General features: G+C 33.6%; 1 protein-coding gene across 1 annotated transcript in view; it reads left to right on the top strand.

Moving 5' to 3' along the window:
- LOC123668351 (acetyl-coenzyme A synthetase) overlaps positions 1 to 18547 on the top strand; it is a 30521-nt gene extending 11974 nt beyond the window's left edge. The window contains exons 5-9 of the mRNA XM_045602090.1: positions 383 to 575; positions 9045 to 9178; positions 16452 to 16641; positions 16913 to 17102; positions 17244 to 18547. Coding sequence (XP_045458046.1) covers positions 383 to 575; positions 9045 to 9178; positions 16452 to 16641; positions 16913 to 17102; positions 17244 to 17683 — 1147 coding nt within the window. The 3' untranslated portion in view covers positions 17684 to 18547. The remainder of the gene's footprint in view (positions 1 to 382; positions 576 to 9044; positions 9179 to 16451; positions 16642 to 16912; positions 17103 to 17243) is intronic.
- The last annotated feature ends 119 nt before the right edge of the window (positions 18548 to 18666 follow it).

The following is an 18666-nucleotide window of genomic DNA, read 5'->3' as shown; positions in this document are numbered from 1 at the left end:
TGAATTATTTTAATAATTACGGACGGTTCCTAATCGCTCTCTCTCTTTCGTAAATTTAATTTTATTACACTCAAACGTATTAGAGCGACATAGTCAGAGTTAGCTGACAAAGCTCTTAAAATAACAATAAAAAAAATTGTGTTTGTTCTCTAAACAAAAAAACCTACTTCAAATACGCACTTGTATACGATTTAAATAAAACCATATGACAAACACCAGCTTTTGAATACAAAAAGAATCATATAAATCGTTGCACTCAGTAAAAAGTTATGATACATAAAAATACAATCGAATTGAGAACCTACGACATTGCTTTGAAGGCGGTTAAAAATCAATATAAATTAGTTGTGATCAAGTTAAAAAATGGGCTATATTTGGGCAGCGGGTCGACTGGCAAGCCGAAGGGGGTACTCCACACTACAGCAGGGTACATGCTGTACGCCGCGGCCACGTTTCGTTATGTGTTCGACTACAGCGAGAAGGATATCTACTGGTGCACTGCTGACGTAGGCTGGATCACCGGACACACATACGTCGTGTACGCACCTCTAGCCAACGCCACCACTTCTGTTATGGTGAGTCTTAATACTTAATTTTTACTTCCCCCACGAAAAGCGGGGAGTGTTACAAGTTTGACGCAATTCTGTTTCAAGTTTCGCAATCTATGTCTGTCTGAGACATCGTAGCTCTCGAACGATAGGACTGATTTTGATGTGTATTTTTTTACGTTAAAGATCTCAACTATTTTAGGTAAAATCCAGCAGTTTGAAGAGTATTAGCTCTTTTCATACACAGTGTACTCTCTTCCAAAATGATGTGCATGTTGGCAATGATGGCATTTGCGGTGTGAAATGGACTTATTACGTGTTTTTCTTTTATTTATAAATTTGTAGTTTATTCATTATTTCAAAGATCTTTTACATATCCTCGCTTTATTATATCTTGAATTTTTTATTCTAATTTCATTTAGGTTTTGTTTTAGTTTATTTTATCTCCTTAGTTCTTGAATTCCTAATATTAGTTCACACTCCTTCGATATAAATTTATTAATATATCTTGTTAAAATATCACTGTATGATAAAATAAAAGAAGGAAAGTAAGAAAGAACTATAATGTCTGGATGGGTAAAGATGTACAAAAGGCTGTGCAAGTTAAGAAGAAAGCGTGGTTGAATTGGTTAGCGACAAAAGCTAACCAAAAAGTTTAAAAGGCAACGGATGACGAGATAAAGGAAGCAAGAACGAAGTATAAAAGATTGAAATTAGCGGCGAAAGAAGTTGTGTCTAGAAAGAATGAAGAACGAAAGGATGATTTTGATAGAAGGCTCACTGAAGATTTCCAGTCAAACATCAAGTTTTTTTGGAAATCCATCAAAACTGCCAGAGGAAAAACCTCTACCCCGGAACTGAGTACAATCAGGAGTCAAGATGGGAGCATTATAAAAGGAGAGGAATGTGTGTTAAAGAGATGGAAAGAGTATTTTGAAAGTTTGTTCGAAAGAGAGGAAGTGCAGGTACAACGCATGGTACCTTCCATGGAAGAGAGTATAAATGGTGATGAAAGTGAGATAAGCATGGATGAAATAGTGAAAGCGTTGAAAAGTATGAGATTAGGTAAGGCTGTAGGGTATGACAGGATTACCGTCGAAATGCTGAAGGCTGGACATGGGAAGTGGCTAGCCAGCTGTACCGCCTTTTCAATTTGTGCTGGCGAAATGGGCAAGTACCGGGAGACTGGTGCAAAGCCGTAATCGTCCCATTGTACAACGGAAAAGGGCCACGGCAGGACTGCACGAATTACCGCGGTATAAGCCTCCTCAGCGTCGTCGGTAAATTGTATGCAAAATGGTTGATTGAGAGGGTTGTGAATGAAACAGACGATAAAGTATGGGATGTACAAGCGAGATTTAGAAAGGGAATGGGATGTGCAGATCAGGTCTTTTCTTTGCGGTGCATAGCCGTGTTTGGTGTGTATGTACTCTTTTGTTTATTATTATAAAAGTATCGTCTTTGACAACAGATTATTAATAATGTTCTAACTAACTTATAATGTAAATTAATTACACAAGGCGAAAACTAGTTGCTTTAAATATATCAATTTCTCTTCTGTTGGGCTGATGAGGTTCTGATCGCTGATGATTTATTAGCGGAGCCCTATAGACACTACCGAATTACCGATACACTGGACCGATTCAATTATGTTTAGTTTTTTTTTTTTTTAAATACTATGTAGAAGTTATATGGTATGTTTTATGGAATGAAAATGAAAGAAGTTTTCGATTAATATCAGAAAACGTAACGATAATTTTAAATGCACTTGTTTGACAGATCTCAGTATATGACAACGTCTCTCAAGATCAAGTAATTAATAAATAAATTAAAAATAAATGAAAATACACAAATACGGGTTTAATGTTAAGAATATTTTAATAAACTAGATAACGCAAGACAAATGCAGCACAAATGTCTTAATTGAACATATAAAATAAAGTCAATATTATAAAATAAAGTTTAAAAAATATATCTCTGAGATAACATCGAAAGTTCGAAACAATGAAACTCTTTCATTTTTACTGTAACAAGATATAGATAGATAACTTTAATGGACTTTGATTCCCAAACGACGCACAGGTCACTTTGCTCATTGCAGTCAGTATAAAATTTTATATAAACGTATAAATAAAAACGATAAAACTTATTAAAAAAAACATTAGTCTAATGCAGATTTAGTTAACTAATTTCGCAATAAATTAATTTTTAAAGTCAAACATACTTTCATAGTAAATTAATATTCATTCAGATTAGCACTAAATTGCAAAAGGTCGTGGTCTAAGGTCGATCATACATGGAAGGCTATAATAGAAAAAAATAAGAAAAAAGTTGAATAAATTAAAGGCTTTTTACTATTACTCAACTGTTCATACATAAATTCGTAAAATTAAAGATATCACGTGCTTAGCGGAAATCTATTTCAAAGCAATATAAATTATGTACCTAATTTAGCATTTATTATTGTAATCAATGAAAATGTAACAGTAATGTTTAGTTATATAATTAATTTATATAATACGCTTACTTCACGCTGTAACACCACTTAATTAATTAATATATTTTAAGTTATATTGAATAAATTATATATATATTTTATGAAAGTATAATAAATGTCTACATCGGAATTGCTTGTAAGATGTATTTATATAATAAGTACCATTTGAAAAACGTAATTAGACGGAAGGCATATTGAATATTGACAGTATATTGTATATTGTGTATACAGTATACAGTATATTGTATATCTGTTGACGCCACGTTGGCGCAACGGTTACAGCCATGGATTGTACCTGTTGCGCTGGCGGTAGCGGGTTCGATCCCCACACATAACAAACATTTGTATTGGCCATACAGGTGTTTGCCGTGGTCTGGGTGTTTGTGCAGTCCTTGTGGGTCTCCCCACCGTGTCTCGGAGAGCACGTTAAGCCGTCAGTCCCTCTTGTTATCATAATATACACCTCTGATAGCGATCGTTACTCATAGTAGGGAATATATCCTCCAACCAGCATTGGAGCAGCGTGGTGGATTAAGCTCTTATTCTTCTCCTACATGGGGAAAGAGGCTTATGTCCAGTAGTGGGATATTACAGGCTGAAACGGGAAGCGGGATATCTGTACAAATAAATAAAATTTTAGTGTCTGTTTTTAATATTAAAATAACCGCTTTTTGAACAATGTGTACACAGCTAGTTATACATTTAGACCTTCCTCTGGAATCACTCTATTTAGTAAAGAAAAGTAATGAAAAATTATGAAAAGCTTATGTGGACTATATATGGCGCGGAGTTATTCGTATACATATATTTTTTTTTTGTTTATAATTTCCTCTTCCTTGCGTGGAAAAGAGACAATTATTTAACCGCGACTCTTCTATATTGGTTCTTATAGTAAGAACGGGTTTCATATTTTTTTCTTAGGGAAGAAGGATTATTTGTTTTTTACTTCATTAAAAGTACCATACTATCAAGTTATCATTTGAATTAAATAAAAAAATAATGATGAACACTATAATTGTGTTTGCAGGCAAACGAAGAAAAACCGACTTCAATTATATCGACAAGTAAATACAACGTAGGTAGATTAAAAAAATAGTCAAGTAAATACGCATTACCAAAGATTACTTCAAAAGTTGTAATCAGATCTCGACAAAATTTAACATGATAAACATCGGCTTTCGATTAAATTAAAAACCATTAAAATCGTTTCCCTCGATTTCTTTGGGATCCCATCATCAGATCCTGATTTCCTTATCATGGTACCAAACTAGGAATATCTCCTTTCCAACAAAAAAGAATTATCAAAATCGGTTCATATATATACGGTCGAATTGAGTAACCTCCTCTTTTTTTAAGTCGGTTAAAAATATAACAGTTAGCAACGGTGGACTTGTGACGATACGCGTTAGCGCAACTGCCGCATACAATTAAGGAACCGCAAACGGAAACGAATTATTTTTCTCGTAGAATTTTTTCGTTGTAATTATAGCCGTGCTTCCGCACTCACGAAAGGTTTTATGCGACACGAGTCTATCATAGTAGCTCATCATCATCATCATCATCAACACAGCCTATTGCAGTCCACTGCTGGACATAAGCCTTCCCAAGTTCGCGCCAGACATCCCGGTTTTCCGCAATCCTCATCCAGCCTACACCGGCAATCTTTCGTAGATAGTTATATACAATAGCTCGTCTATTTAAAATTTTAAACGAAGTCAAATTTTAATAATGGGCTTGGATATATTTTCGCTTAGAACATGATCTATTACATCTACAACTCCCTATATAAAAGAACGCAGTTAAGAAGTCGAACAGCCTGTATACATATAGTAAAATCGGAAAATTAGTTTTATTCCAAAATTGTTAAACTTTTCTGGGAAACAGTACCAAATCACACGATACTTTATAAAGATCGCAATTTCCCATTGCTCTGTCATAGAACTATTGTATACTGTTTGTCTTGTTACAAATAAATTATCCAATCGTAAAAAGAGGTTAGCAGGCAACTCTTATCTATCAAGTTCAACTGATTTTATCAAAAACACAGCATCCGAGCGATAATGCGATTATGTGTAATGTAACATAGTTTCATTAAACGTATTACATAAAAAGTATGAGAATCAGCTCCGACACGAGGCTGTAAACTAAAATAAAACCATAAATTAACGCTTGCTCTACATACATAGTACTCGCTGGTAAACTGCTATATCTACTCGTGTATCGTTCTGTTTTTTCACACGATTTGACTCCCATATTTTTTTTTTTCATACCGCGTGCTTTATTTCGTTTCTTAACCTCCAATAAATAAATAAACGTCTCATACCAAGGATTTTTCCATTATAATGACGAGTCTGCGTCAGTACATTTACATAGTCCTAAACCGTCCGTTATTGTTTTTTATCTCACTTTTATTTGTTATTATTTATTAGCTTTTTCGTAGACATTGTATATAAAAGACACATATTTAAAAAAAATACACATCAAAAAATACACTTCATACACATATTTAAAAAAAATAGTACAAAATTCATTTAATAAAAAGTAGAAAGATTCACTGACTGATCCTTATTAGTCTTGGTACATAAGGAAATGTGTAAAATTTAATTAAATACGAATTATAGAAATTGTAATTAAATCAAACATTTAACTAAACATACAAAACTCTAAGCACATTCAACAAAACAAAAATTAATCACACCAAAAACGCGGTGAAAGTATATAATTTTTTTTAATGTACTTTCCTTTCACTACATTTTAAGTTGATTAAAGTACTTATTGCATGTTGATTTTATTTTATTGTTTTAAATCTCATTTTAAATGAAATTAAACATTTTGTAAATTTAAGGATAATTGTATTTATTACAAATAGCGTTGTATTATTTTAAATATTAATGTACACACACCTTACACTTGACACTTACATACAAATATTTTCATAAGTTAGATAATTATGTTAAACATTGTTCCCGTTCTTGTAAAATACACAATTAATATTTTCAATCGATTGATTTAATTATCATTTTCATATTACTTCACTCAGGTATATTTATTATTAGCTGAACCCACAGTATTGCAACCTCTCAAACGCGTTCAAATTAAACTTTACGTTTATGAACTACCCGAGTAGAAAAAAGGTCAGGCTCAACCAGATCATGTATCTGGACCGGATCAGGATAGAATAAGGCATGCCTGATCCGGCAAGCTCTATCTGGACCAGGTCCGGTCCAGACAAGGATAGCCTGATATAAAATTTATTTATTCGAAAACCAACAGCGTTACAATTCGTATATATAATCAAGTATGGTAAGGCATAGTGGATCAGGACCAGGTCCGGTCCAGACAAGGATAGCCTGATGTAAAATATAATCAAGTATGGTAAGGCATACTGGATCAGGACCAGGTCCGGTCCAGACAAGGCTAGCCTGATGTAAAATCTTACCAAGTATGGTAAGGCTTACTAGATCAGGACCTGGTCCGGTCCAGATCAGGATGGCCTGAAAGAAATGACGCGAACTGAGCCTGAATCGCGCTATTAATGTTTTTAAGCGCACTTAGTATATATACAGTTATCAGGACAATCTAGCAGTGAGTCCATTTCTACACAGTGGAGCAGTCGTAAGTAATAGGAAATAGTAGTTAGTAGTTAATCATTAGAAGTTAATAAATAAAGTTTAATTAATAATAATAATTAATTGATAACATAAAAATAAATAAAAATAATTAATATTTAAAGTAAAAACATAAATAAATAATACATTAGAAAGAATAAACGGAAATAAATATTATAATAATTATGTTAATACAATTCGCTTTTTTTTTGTTAAACAATTTTTTCAAAAATATGGGTACATTCGTGTTTTTTAAAAGGACCGAACCGAACCCGCTGATCAGGATGAGATGAGATTTCCTGATCAGGTCCAGATCAGGAAATCTCATCTCATCCTGATCAGGTCCAGACCAATCATCTGCGTTACATGCCTTATCTAGTCCTGATCAGGCATGCCTGGTCCGGTCCTTCTAAGGAAGACGAAAAAATTTCTACTCGGGTACTAGCTTCTGCGCGCGACTTCGTCCGCGTGGAACAGATGCGCGCGCAATACTTGATCATTATTTTGCTGCGATGTTATTTTAAAACTGCGATATCTCCCGAGATACTCATTGAAATCGAATTATGTTGAAATCGTATTATGGCTATTTTGTTTTAAATTAAATACTTGTGATGAATAGCGTAGTTATTTAGATAAGGATTAATATCATGTTTATAAAAACATCTTCGCAATAATGCATTATTTTAGAACAAACTTGGTTAGCATAAAAAAGGTTATAGAGAGCCAACCTTAAAAGATAGATATATGCTGTCGCGGACTTTTTTTTAGAACTTTTAAAGAGGATCAATTCTGTCATACATGATTTTTGCGAAACTTTAACTATTTTCACAGCGCACGCAGCGGAAGCTCTCAAAAGGAAAAAAGAACCCTCGATTTTGTAACATTCTTTATTGTTGCTCCGCTCCTTTTGGTCTTAGTGTGATGGTATATAGCCTATAACCTATCTCGATAAATGGGCTATCTAACAATAAAAGAATTTTTCAAATCGGACCAGTAGTTTCTGAGATTAGCGCGTTCAAACAAACAAACTATTCAGATTTATAATATTAGTATAGATAACAATTTTCTAAAAAGTGTTAGCCTATGTCCAGCAGTGGAATGCAATAGGCTGAACTGACTGACTGACAATTAATTATTTACATAATATTTACTAAGTACTTATTTACCTATTTGAAACTTAATTCATGATTAAGTAATCGTTATTATTAAAATAAAATAAATTATCTACTTTTTCGAGTTTTAAATTAGGTGATTATTATTTATTTTTAAATGGTTTTCATATATTATCTATGTTTTTAAAAACGTGCAATTTCAGGAAACGAAACGATTGTTTCAATTTACATTTGAAGTTTCTTCGACAGAACATAAGCTCAAATAGTATTAATAATTATAGAGTAATACACACTATAAAACTAAATATACTTTTTGTGAAAGCCATTAATTCAAAATTCATTCATTTACTATAAAACTAATTGTTGTTTTTTTTTTTTGTTTTTTTTTTTACTTTCCAATATCACTACGAATAAAAAAGTATTTACTTAAGAATCCTTTTACTCACAAAAGCGGAGCAACGATCAAAAATTCATAAATACCTACATAAATTAAAAAATATACCAATAAAAGTAATTACTAAATTCATGTTAAAGATGGCGAAGATGAAAACAATCAACGACGTTTCATTTTGTAGGTAATGTAAAATGTGTTCTCTAGTTAGTTGAAATTGATCAAATCATTAGAAACCTAACTTGACATACTACTGCAGTGATGTACTATTTTAGTCCCAAGAATTGATCTTATGTAAAAGAAAACCCTTCAACATATCTGATAGTAGACCGGCTCCCTGCCTTCACCGACTTACTTAGTAGCTACGGAAAAACTTGCTGTGTGGTTACGGCAGTAAAGAATATGCCCCCCCCTCTCTTCCCGTGACTGGCGTAAGAGGCGACTAAGGGATAAGACAGTTCCAATACCACCATGGAACTTAAAAAGCCGACCGATGGCGAGATAACCATCCAACATGGCTTTGAAATACACAGGCCGAAGACGGGCTGCAGCGTCTTTGGTGCGACAAAGTCAGCCCTGCGGTCACCAACCTGCCTGCCAAGTATGGTGACTATGGGCAACACACATGAATTCAAGCCATTTTTGGCGCGAACTTGTGAAGACCTATGTTCAGCAATGGACTGCGATAGGCTGAAGTGATGATGATGATGATGTGATGATGATGAAAGGAAAAACGTTATAATGATTGAAAACTATTAAAAAATTACATAATTTTCATTTAACGCGTATTTTATATTTAAATGTGAGGATTTTTTTATAAACTCGTAGTTAAACTTTTATATATATTTGTACTTAAGCCTAATAAAAACTTATTAATTTTTTTTTCAGTTCGAGGGTACTCCATTTTATCCTGACAATGACCGATACTGGTCCCTGGTTGAGAAGTACAAGGTGACACAGTTCTACACAGCGCCTACTGCCATAAGATCACTTATGAAATTTGGCGACGAAATTGTTACCAAGTAAGTAAACATTTTAAGCAAAATTTTCCATTTTTTATGGAAAATTTCCCATTTTCACAATGCTTTAGCTCTTTTCAAAATGAACTTATTAATTTTAATCATAACACATCTTAATTAATTAAGAAGTAACGTGCAAAAATGAATACCACGTTACTACTATTATTTAAAAAAAAAAAAATATTTCGAAATAATCTGAATGCAAGGAGTTTCGTCCGTGGCATTTGGAAAATCTATGTATATATAAAAATCAATTGCTGTTCGTTAGTCTTACTAAAACTCGAAAATGGCTGAACCGATATGGCTAATTTTGATCAGAAATGTTTATGTGACAAAAATTGTAAAAAAAAAATATTTTGGTATATGTACCGTGTATACATCCATATGCATCTAGTAAAAAGCGATTATTTAATATTACAAACAGACACTCCAATTTTATTTATTTGTATAGATACATTCATAATATAGTAGAGGAACACAGATAGTTTTTGCGACCGTGCGAAGCCGGGACGGTTCGCTAGTAAATTATAAGTTGGTAATGTGGTTCAGGACAATATAATTAAACCTTCTTTCTTTCTTTTTTATATTTCGATATTAGATTTAAATTGATACATATATTTTACTAGCTGACCTGGCAAACTTCGTATCGCCTTATTTTTTTTCTTAAATATAATAATTATATATATCAAAACAAAATATAGCCTATCTTTCAAGTTGGATCAAACTGCACACGGTGTGCAAATTTGATTAAAATCGGTTAAGTAGTTTAAGAGTTCATCGCGGACAAACATTGTGACACGAGATTTATATATATTAAGATTTACTACTTGACACAGTTCACAATTGTTTTTTAACACAGTTGTGTTGTAAAAGATTTTTCTTTTTTATTTCATTTTTCAATGATGTTTATGTTCGAACAAAATACAGTCACTGTACAATGAAACACATGCAGACACAAAAAGTTTTGCCTGTAGATATAATAATTTTGTTTATTAGTTCCTTCTAATAAACAAAATTATTATATCTACAGGCTTTATCTATGCTCGGCAGGGGGATGTTACAGGTTGAATCGTCATCGGATCATTTAACTGTTTCAAACATATGCTAATACAATAAACATGAACGGCAATGTAAGAGATCTCTGATTTAAAACGTAAACTTTCACTAAATTAATTTAACAGAGCGGAACCTATCCAACTTCTCAAGGTGTGTTAAAGTTAGATATAAGATTGACATAAAGGAAATACGTTTTTTCTGGCATTCACAGTCACCACGGGCCCACTTACACGAGCAAGGACATAGAACACTTGTTGATAAGGCATTACTCATTAAATGTTTTCAATAGTAATACACTCATTTAATTACTTCGAGACAACCTTCAAAGAGTTATACCTAATACTTCAATGTATGTAATATTGTAATAAAAGGTTTCCGTAAGATTACTTCTAGTGAGTATTGTACAATTGTACATATGGAAATATTGTAGATAATTGTATCGTAATATTTATAATGTTTACAATGTACTTAATTAGGTACTCTTGGTGAGACTAAAATAAAAATAAGTACCTAACTAAATTAATAACTAGCTAGCTGATTTGGCAAACTCTAAACCGCCAATTTTTTTTTTGTGAATAATAATTTTTACATTATCTGTTTTGCATATCTATTTCTAATAATAATGAACACAAAAAAATAATTATCGAATTTGGTAGCAGACGTTTGGAAGCTATGCGTTTGTGTTCACGTACATTTCTGCAATTATTTTTAATTTATATACTCGATGATTACAATTTAAAACCCTCGTTGTGCTCTCACCTGTTATTCGATATGTTTATATTTAAGTAAATGCTTGGTACAGGTTAATAACATCATTCAAGAAGTTCCTCGTACAGCTATCACAATATAATACTCTCTTCGGGCATGTTTCAACGATTGCCGCTATTTGACAGGATGACGTCGGTATCCGACGAATAAAAGTTTATGATATATTGTTCTTTTTCACCATCGAATTCTACTATATTTTTAGCGTAGTTCGTAACTTTATTCACATATGAAACAGGCCCTTAGACATTTGATTAACCATCTTCAAGTCAGATTCATATTAAGTACCAATACCAAAAAACCTCATGAAACGCCTCGTTTCCTTAAATTCTGAGGTTGTTTATTTTTTGTTTGTTCTATCATCATCACTTCAGCCTATCGCCGACATCCCGGTTTACCGCAATCCTTGTTTGTTCTAATGATGTTTTATTAGAATAAATCTTTAATAACTAAAAATATACCACTAAATTTCGCAAATGAGTTTTAAAATCGCAATTTAACGTTATGTTTATATTTTAAAATAAAACTACAAAGGTACTCCTATGAAATCATCTTAAAAACTTCACCTGCTCTGGGTACATATATAAGAGTACTGATAAGAGGTAACATCATTCCGAGAAGGTATTACCTGCGCTGATAACAATGCAATTATGGTATTATATTAAAATATGTTGTATAGAAAAGCAATTCAGAGTTGAAGATTAAACAAGGTTTATTATGTACTCCACTTGATTTTATGTTATTTATAATTACTGATAATAATCAACAAAACATAGTGCTTGTTAAAATAAGATTAATTATGAAGTGGAATTACAAGTCAAGAAAATAATGTTTTTTATGAAAGGTTTTACACAACTATTCATGGTATTGTATCATGTAATTGAAAACAATAAAAAATTTAATGAGACCTCTTGATTTTAAAAGTATTTTTATCACTTTTACGGCGATCTTTGAAAAACTGGGTTATTGTTATAAGAATTAGTTTATATATCATGACACTACATAAAAAAATATAAAAAACCAGTCTATAACGATATACTCGTACTTATCCGCATTATATTAAATATTACTTGTATGATAAATAAAAAAATTATGTGGTGTCATGGGACACCAGTTAGGAACGAAGCTCTTACGGATAGTATAGAAGCAACACAAATTGAAAAAATAAAATTGTTTAATTTTATATATATTTTCTAGTTCTTGATTTTTTTTAATTTTGTTGATTGGTTTTTAATTAAGCACATAAAAGTATTTAGGAAATTTAGTATTTTAGAAAATAACAAATACCGTAAAATAAAATAAATCAAACAAAATAATAATAATTATTATTCAAACTATTAAGTGAAATAAAAAAACACGTGTCGTCTTTATTTATTTTTGTCGAAAGTATAAAATTACATAAATAATTTAAAAAAAAGTTTACTAGTAATATTTTAGATTTACAACGTCATATTATACAGTCGTGTGACTCATATTACGTCACTTCCGTTATATATTTTTCTTGCGGTTTTAGTATCACATTTTTTTCAGTTCGGTCGCCCAGCCAAATGTCAAGCCTGCCGTAAGGAACTTCGTTCCAATAAATAAATATCTTATAACATACACATACGGTCGTTTGTTCCTATGGTAAGCAACTTAATGCTTGTGTTACAGGTAACAGCCGACTGTTATAACTATATACATATGCGGGCGGGAATCGAACCCGCAACCCGCGGCACAGAAAGCAGGGCCACTACAAACTGCGCCATAGGGCTAGTCGATATAAAATGTGATAATTATGAGATTTTAGTTATTGCCTGTAGTCCGGGAGCCAGCTACGAATTTGATCAATTGTTTCCTCCCAATCGAAACTTCGTAAAATGCATTAGGGATTTATATTATGAATAGTCGTGACCGTCAGCTGCGACTCTGTGGGATCCGTGGTTCCGGCTGACCCACTTTCCACCGAGATACAACCAGCTGAGATTAATTTTCATCAACAGTAGCTTATAAAATATAACCAGGCAAATTTTTAGTTGAGAGAAAATCATTGAAAATATAATGTTATTTTTTATGTTCAAGTAGCCAGCTGATGAATGATCTACCATGTTATGGTCAGCTGACTTTATTTTTCCTTCAAGATAAAATATATGTAATCTTAATTATGTAATTTATGTAAACTACATAAATTCCGACAAATTTTAAAGTGGAAGGAAATGACTAAAAGGCTTTATTTTTCTCCAAGCGGGCCCCACCCACGGAGTCGCAGCTGACGGGTGCGAATATTCATAACATAAGTCCCTAATGCGTTTTACGAAGTTTAGATTGCGAGGAAATTGATCATGAAAATCTATCACTGGATCCCGGACCACTCGCTGACCAGACCGATATTTTCCTGTTTTGCGAACGACAGTTAGTCACGTGTTTACGCGAAGTTGTAATAATAATAATATTTTTTAATTTTATACCTACGCAATCTACTTAATTTTTCATTTGGTATAAATATTCTACTAAGTATTAGATAGTTTAAAAAAAATACCAAATTAATCGCCTGGACGTTCTTCAGTTTTTCACACTACGTGGACGGGCAGATTTTTTTGTCACAAACAGAGGTTTCATTGTATTATCAATAGATGAAAGATGTCTTTAAAAACTACGTTAACTACGTTCTTACATTAATTACGTTCCTTTAATGTAAAGCGTATATATATATGACTCTAAAATTAAACGGAGTACCGAGAGCTTTTTCCGCCGGCTTTTTTTCTCTCGGCCTACACTAGGGACATTATTTCAATTTATTTATTGTTAATATCTAATAAAGCCGAGGATTTAATATTTTATTTGAAGGTAATGTCTACCCAGACACTAGGATTTAGTTTTCCTTAAATATTGTGACTAGTAATTAAGGTTGCTGAATAGCACTAGTTACATTACCTAAGTTTGTAATGTAATGCTTAAATCTTAAAACTTTTTTGTTTGATCAATGCCTTTTCTACCTTATTTTTATTTGTTAGTCTTTTTTTGAGAATTCCTACTTTTTTGACGTTCGTTAAGTATGTATTTATCACCTTATGGCGAAATGAAATGAAAATATTCATTTCATTTAAGCTATTTCAGCTGTGCTTGATAATCTGATAAATGATCATATTTCTCAGGTCATATATGAATTTAATAATTGTGACAATAGAGTTGAGGTACCTATAGGTTTTGTTTAATTACTCCTGCTAACCACCATTTGTTTACACATATTTATTCCAATGTCTAGAATATCAAGAATATTTAATACAAAAAATAATTTATGCTAAATAAATAATACCTACTAAATGAATAATTATAAAAATATGTACTCACAGATCAGAAAGAAATATTTGTGTATTTTCTTTATACGCAGCATTAGAACCCACGAGCATCGTCATTAAAGTAACTTAGGAGATACTATTACACCACAATGCTTGCCAACTTTATCGGCATGCCAAATTTTTTGCTTCACCGTGCTGCGAGTAACCGGACTTGACCTTCTCTTCGACTGTATTCGGGGCAATTATAGAATAGTACCGTTATTTGGTTATTTCATGTACACGTAACGAAATTTTGACAAACGAGGTGTGGCAGGATATTATTACTATTAGTATATATAATGAAATAAAATCCAAAAAAAACTGGTAGAATGAAGCTGTATAAACAAAAAATATATAAATTGGACAAAACGATGATATAAATATCAATTTCTTGGTATATTTTTCTTTTTATAGAAACGAATATCTACTTATACAAATAAATAAAATTGGAGCGTCTGTTTGTAATATTAAAATAACTGCTTTATACTAAATGCATTTGGATGTATATATGGTACATTTACCAAAATAACATTTTTTACAATTTTTGTCTGTCTGTCTGTCTGTTTTTCCGGCTAATCTCTGAAACGGCTGGACCAATTTTGACGGGACTTTCACTGGCAGATAGCTGTTGTAATAAGGAGTAATTTGGGCTACTATTATTTTAGTTTTTTTATAGCTCTGCGAACAGTACAATAACTATTTTTTTAAATACCACGCAGACGAAGTCGCGGGCACAGCTAGTATGTATATATAGTTATACTCGTATAACAGATCCATTCCATCTGACAACACGACGACATATGACTTTCATATACACAAGTATACAACAGTTGCTTTATTTTAAATTAAATAGGTAATAAACAAAGAAGGTTTGCAACTTTGAATTTGCACATTATAGGACTTGTCATAGTAATCACAAGAGTGGTTCTCCAGTTTTAGTTCCCGGTATAAACAAAACTTCAACCTGTGTGGCTACGGCAGTAAAGAATATAGCCACCCCCCTTTTCCCGTGACTTTCGTAAGAGGCGACTAAGGGATAAGACAGTTCCACTACCACCTTGGAACTTAAAAAAGCCGACCGATGGCGGGATAACCATCCAACCGCTGGCTTTGAAATACACAGTTCGAAGACGGGCAGCAGCGTCTTCGGTGCGACAAAGCCAGCCCTGCGGTCACCAACCCGCCTGCCCAGCGTGGTGATTATGGGCAACACAGATGAGTCCACGCCATTTTTGGCGTGAACTTGTGGAGTCCTATGTCCAGCAGTGATACGCTGAAGTGATGATTCACTGTATTGTTCAATTTTTGACACCAATATGTCCAGCAGTGGACTGCGATAGGCTGAAGTGATGATGATGTGATGATAAACAAAGAAGGTTTGCAACTTTGAATTTGCACATTATAGGACTTGTCATAGTAATCACAAGAGTGGTTCTCCAGTTTTAGTTCCCGGTATAAACAAAACTTCAACCTGTGTGGCTACGGCAGTAAAGAATATAGCCACCCCCCTTTTCCCGTGACTTTCGTAAGAGGCGACTAAGGGATAAGACAGTTCCACTACCACCTTGGAACTTAAAAAAGCCGACCGATGGCGGGATAACCATCCAACCGCTGGCTTTGAAATACACAGTTCGAAGACGGGCAGCAGCGTCTTCGGTGCGACAAAGCCAGCCCTGCGGTCACCAACCCGCCTGCCCAGCGTGGTGATTATGGGCAACACAGATGAGTCCACGCCATTTTTGGCGTGAACTTGTGGAGTCCTATGTCCAGCAGTGATACGCTGAAGTGATGATTCACTGTATTGTTCAATTTTTGACACCAATATGTCCAGCAGTGGACTGCGATAGGCTGAAGTGATGATGATGTGATGATAAACAAAACTTCAATTTTATGCAAGTTATGTGAACTGTACCTATTTTAAAAATATTTTGTCAAATTATATATACTTCATAATCAATACTGTAGCGAGGGGGCATCATGTCCCGGGCGCTACTTACAAAGTAGCGCCAATCGGTCAGCAAAACAAAAATTTGCTGTACATATTATATGGTTTTTGAATGAGGTTGGGGGGGGGGAGTCTATTAAAGTTATTGTGCCCCGGGCGCGAGTTAAGCTGTTCATAATATGGTTTGTTTCAGGCATAATTTGAAGTCGCTCAGGATATTGGGTAGTGTAGGAGAACCCATAAACCCTGAAGCTTGGTTGTGGTATTACAACATAGTGGGCAGTGGTAGATGTTCCATTGTCGATACTTTTTGGCAGACAGAGACTGGCGGTCACGTGCTGACTAGCCTCCCTGGAGCTACCCCCATGAAACCAGGCGCTGCTGTATGATATAGTTCTTCCACTAATAAATACTTTCATTATAATAGCAAACTAAATAAATAAGCTTTGTAAAGAGACTCGCGATTCTCACGCGTTTATACACACCAGCAGAACCTTGAGCATAAAATTGTAAATTAGGTTTTAATTATAGACACCCTGCAATTTTTTGTCATCCTTTTGATACTTAAAACTTCTTTGACGTTTTTATTTCTGTATACTTTAGCTAAAAAAATAGTTCCTCTGCTTAAAACTTTGAAACATATTTTATTTTAAGGGTTTTCCATTCTTCGGTGTTGAACCGAGTCTCATCGACGAGAACGGGAAAGAAATCGAAGGAGTCGGTGAGGGATATCTAGTCTTCTCCAAGCCATGGCCCGGCATTATGAGGACGCTGTTTGGAGACCACAGCCGATATGAAAATGTTTACTTCTCCAAATTCAACGGATATTATTGCACCGGCGACGGTATGAACTTATTTTATATATTTATTATTTTATACAAACTTAAACCAAACATAAAATCTGTCACTTCATCATTTTTGCTTCTTTGCGAAGCGGTTTTACTACGGGAGTGTGGATTCTAATAGGTATTATTATGTTGAATAGGTGCAAGACGTGATGAGGATGGTTTCCTATGGGTGACAGGACGTATTGACGATATGCTCAACGTATCTGGACACTTGATGTCGACTGCAGAGGTCGAAGGAGTCCTCACAGAAGAACCGAGGGTCTCCGAGGCCGCGGTCGTCTCCAAACCTCACCCCGTCAAAGGAGAATCACTGTACTGCTTTGTTATTCTCAACGAGGGAGCGAAATTTGACGCCGACTTGATAGATTCTCTGAAGAAACGCGTCAGGAACAGAATTGGTGCATTCGCTGCGCCCGATACCATACAATACGCGCCAGGGTTACCAAAGACGAGATCTGGCAAGATAATGAGGAGGATACTGAGAAAAATTGCCCTTGGGGACCGTGAAGTGGGGGATACTTCAACACTGGCCGATCCGTCCGTGGTCGAGGAGTTGTTCAACAACAGACCCGTCTAAAAACTTCTTTACCCGTTCCTACTATTTTATCCTACTATTTTTAAAAGAAAAAAAAAACCTCTGATGTCGTTTATGCAGCGTAGATTAAGATCAGCCTACAAGCTAATAGATACATATGTATATAAATGTTAATAAAACTTAAAAAAAAAAAAAAAAAAAATAAGAAACAAAAAAAAATGTTAAATAATGCACAACTGTTATACCGCGTTTGAGCATAGCCACGTTGTTAGTTTATTTGTACTATGTAACAAAATATATAACAGAATGTATTATATATATATATATATATATATATATATTGTATTAAAATAATATTGTCCACAGGAAATGACAATATTATTTGATTTCTGAAGGGAAAAAATGGATACTACATTTTTATTTGATGCGCACTACAAAAACACTTACACGGATGTTATAACTAAAAAAATCGTATCAAGTGATATTGCTTTTTAAGCCTAAATTAAATAGCATCGTTAAACCGTAGTAGTTTAAATTAAGCTAGTTTCAAACAGATCGCCATTAGTCCAGTTAACAGAATGGAGTTAATATTGAGCATTTTAAAATAAACCCGAAATCATTCCATAAAATCTACCCGTAGCTAGTGTTGCTGGTTTAGATGTGTTTAGAAGTATCTCATAAAATTATTCACGTAATGTTGTTGGTATTATGAATATAATAAGAAAAAAAAAATCGTAAAAATGTACGATAAATGATCTATTAATTTCAATTGGCTTAGCAATTTAGTTTTGTAAACTTTTTTTATATTGACATGTTTTATTAGTCACATATATGTTGTCACCATGGGCGAACCCAGACTTTTGTATAAGAGGGGCAAAAACAAATAAATGTAAACCTCGATATGTAGCAGATTTTTTTTTATTACTGCAACTTTTATTTACTTTTACTATATACGCTACTTCGATAGTTAAATAATAGTTAGCAGAGGGTTTGGCTAAATCTATCAAACTTCCTAATTCAAATCT

This window comes from Melitaea cinxia, chromosome Z (assembly GCF_905220565.1).
Source record: "Melitaea cinxia chromosome Z, ilMelCinx1.1, whole genome shotgun sequence".
In the NCBI taxonomy this organism is placed as follows: domain Eukaryota; kingdom Metazoa; phylum Arthropoda; class Insecta; order Lepidoptera; family Nymphalidae; genus Melitaea; species Melitaea cinxia.
This window is presented reverse-complemented; position numbering and strand designations above follow the sequence as displayed.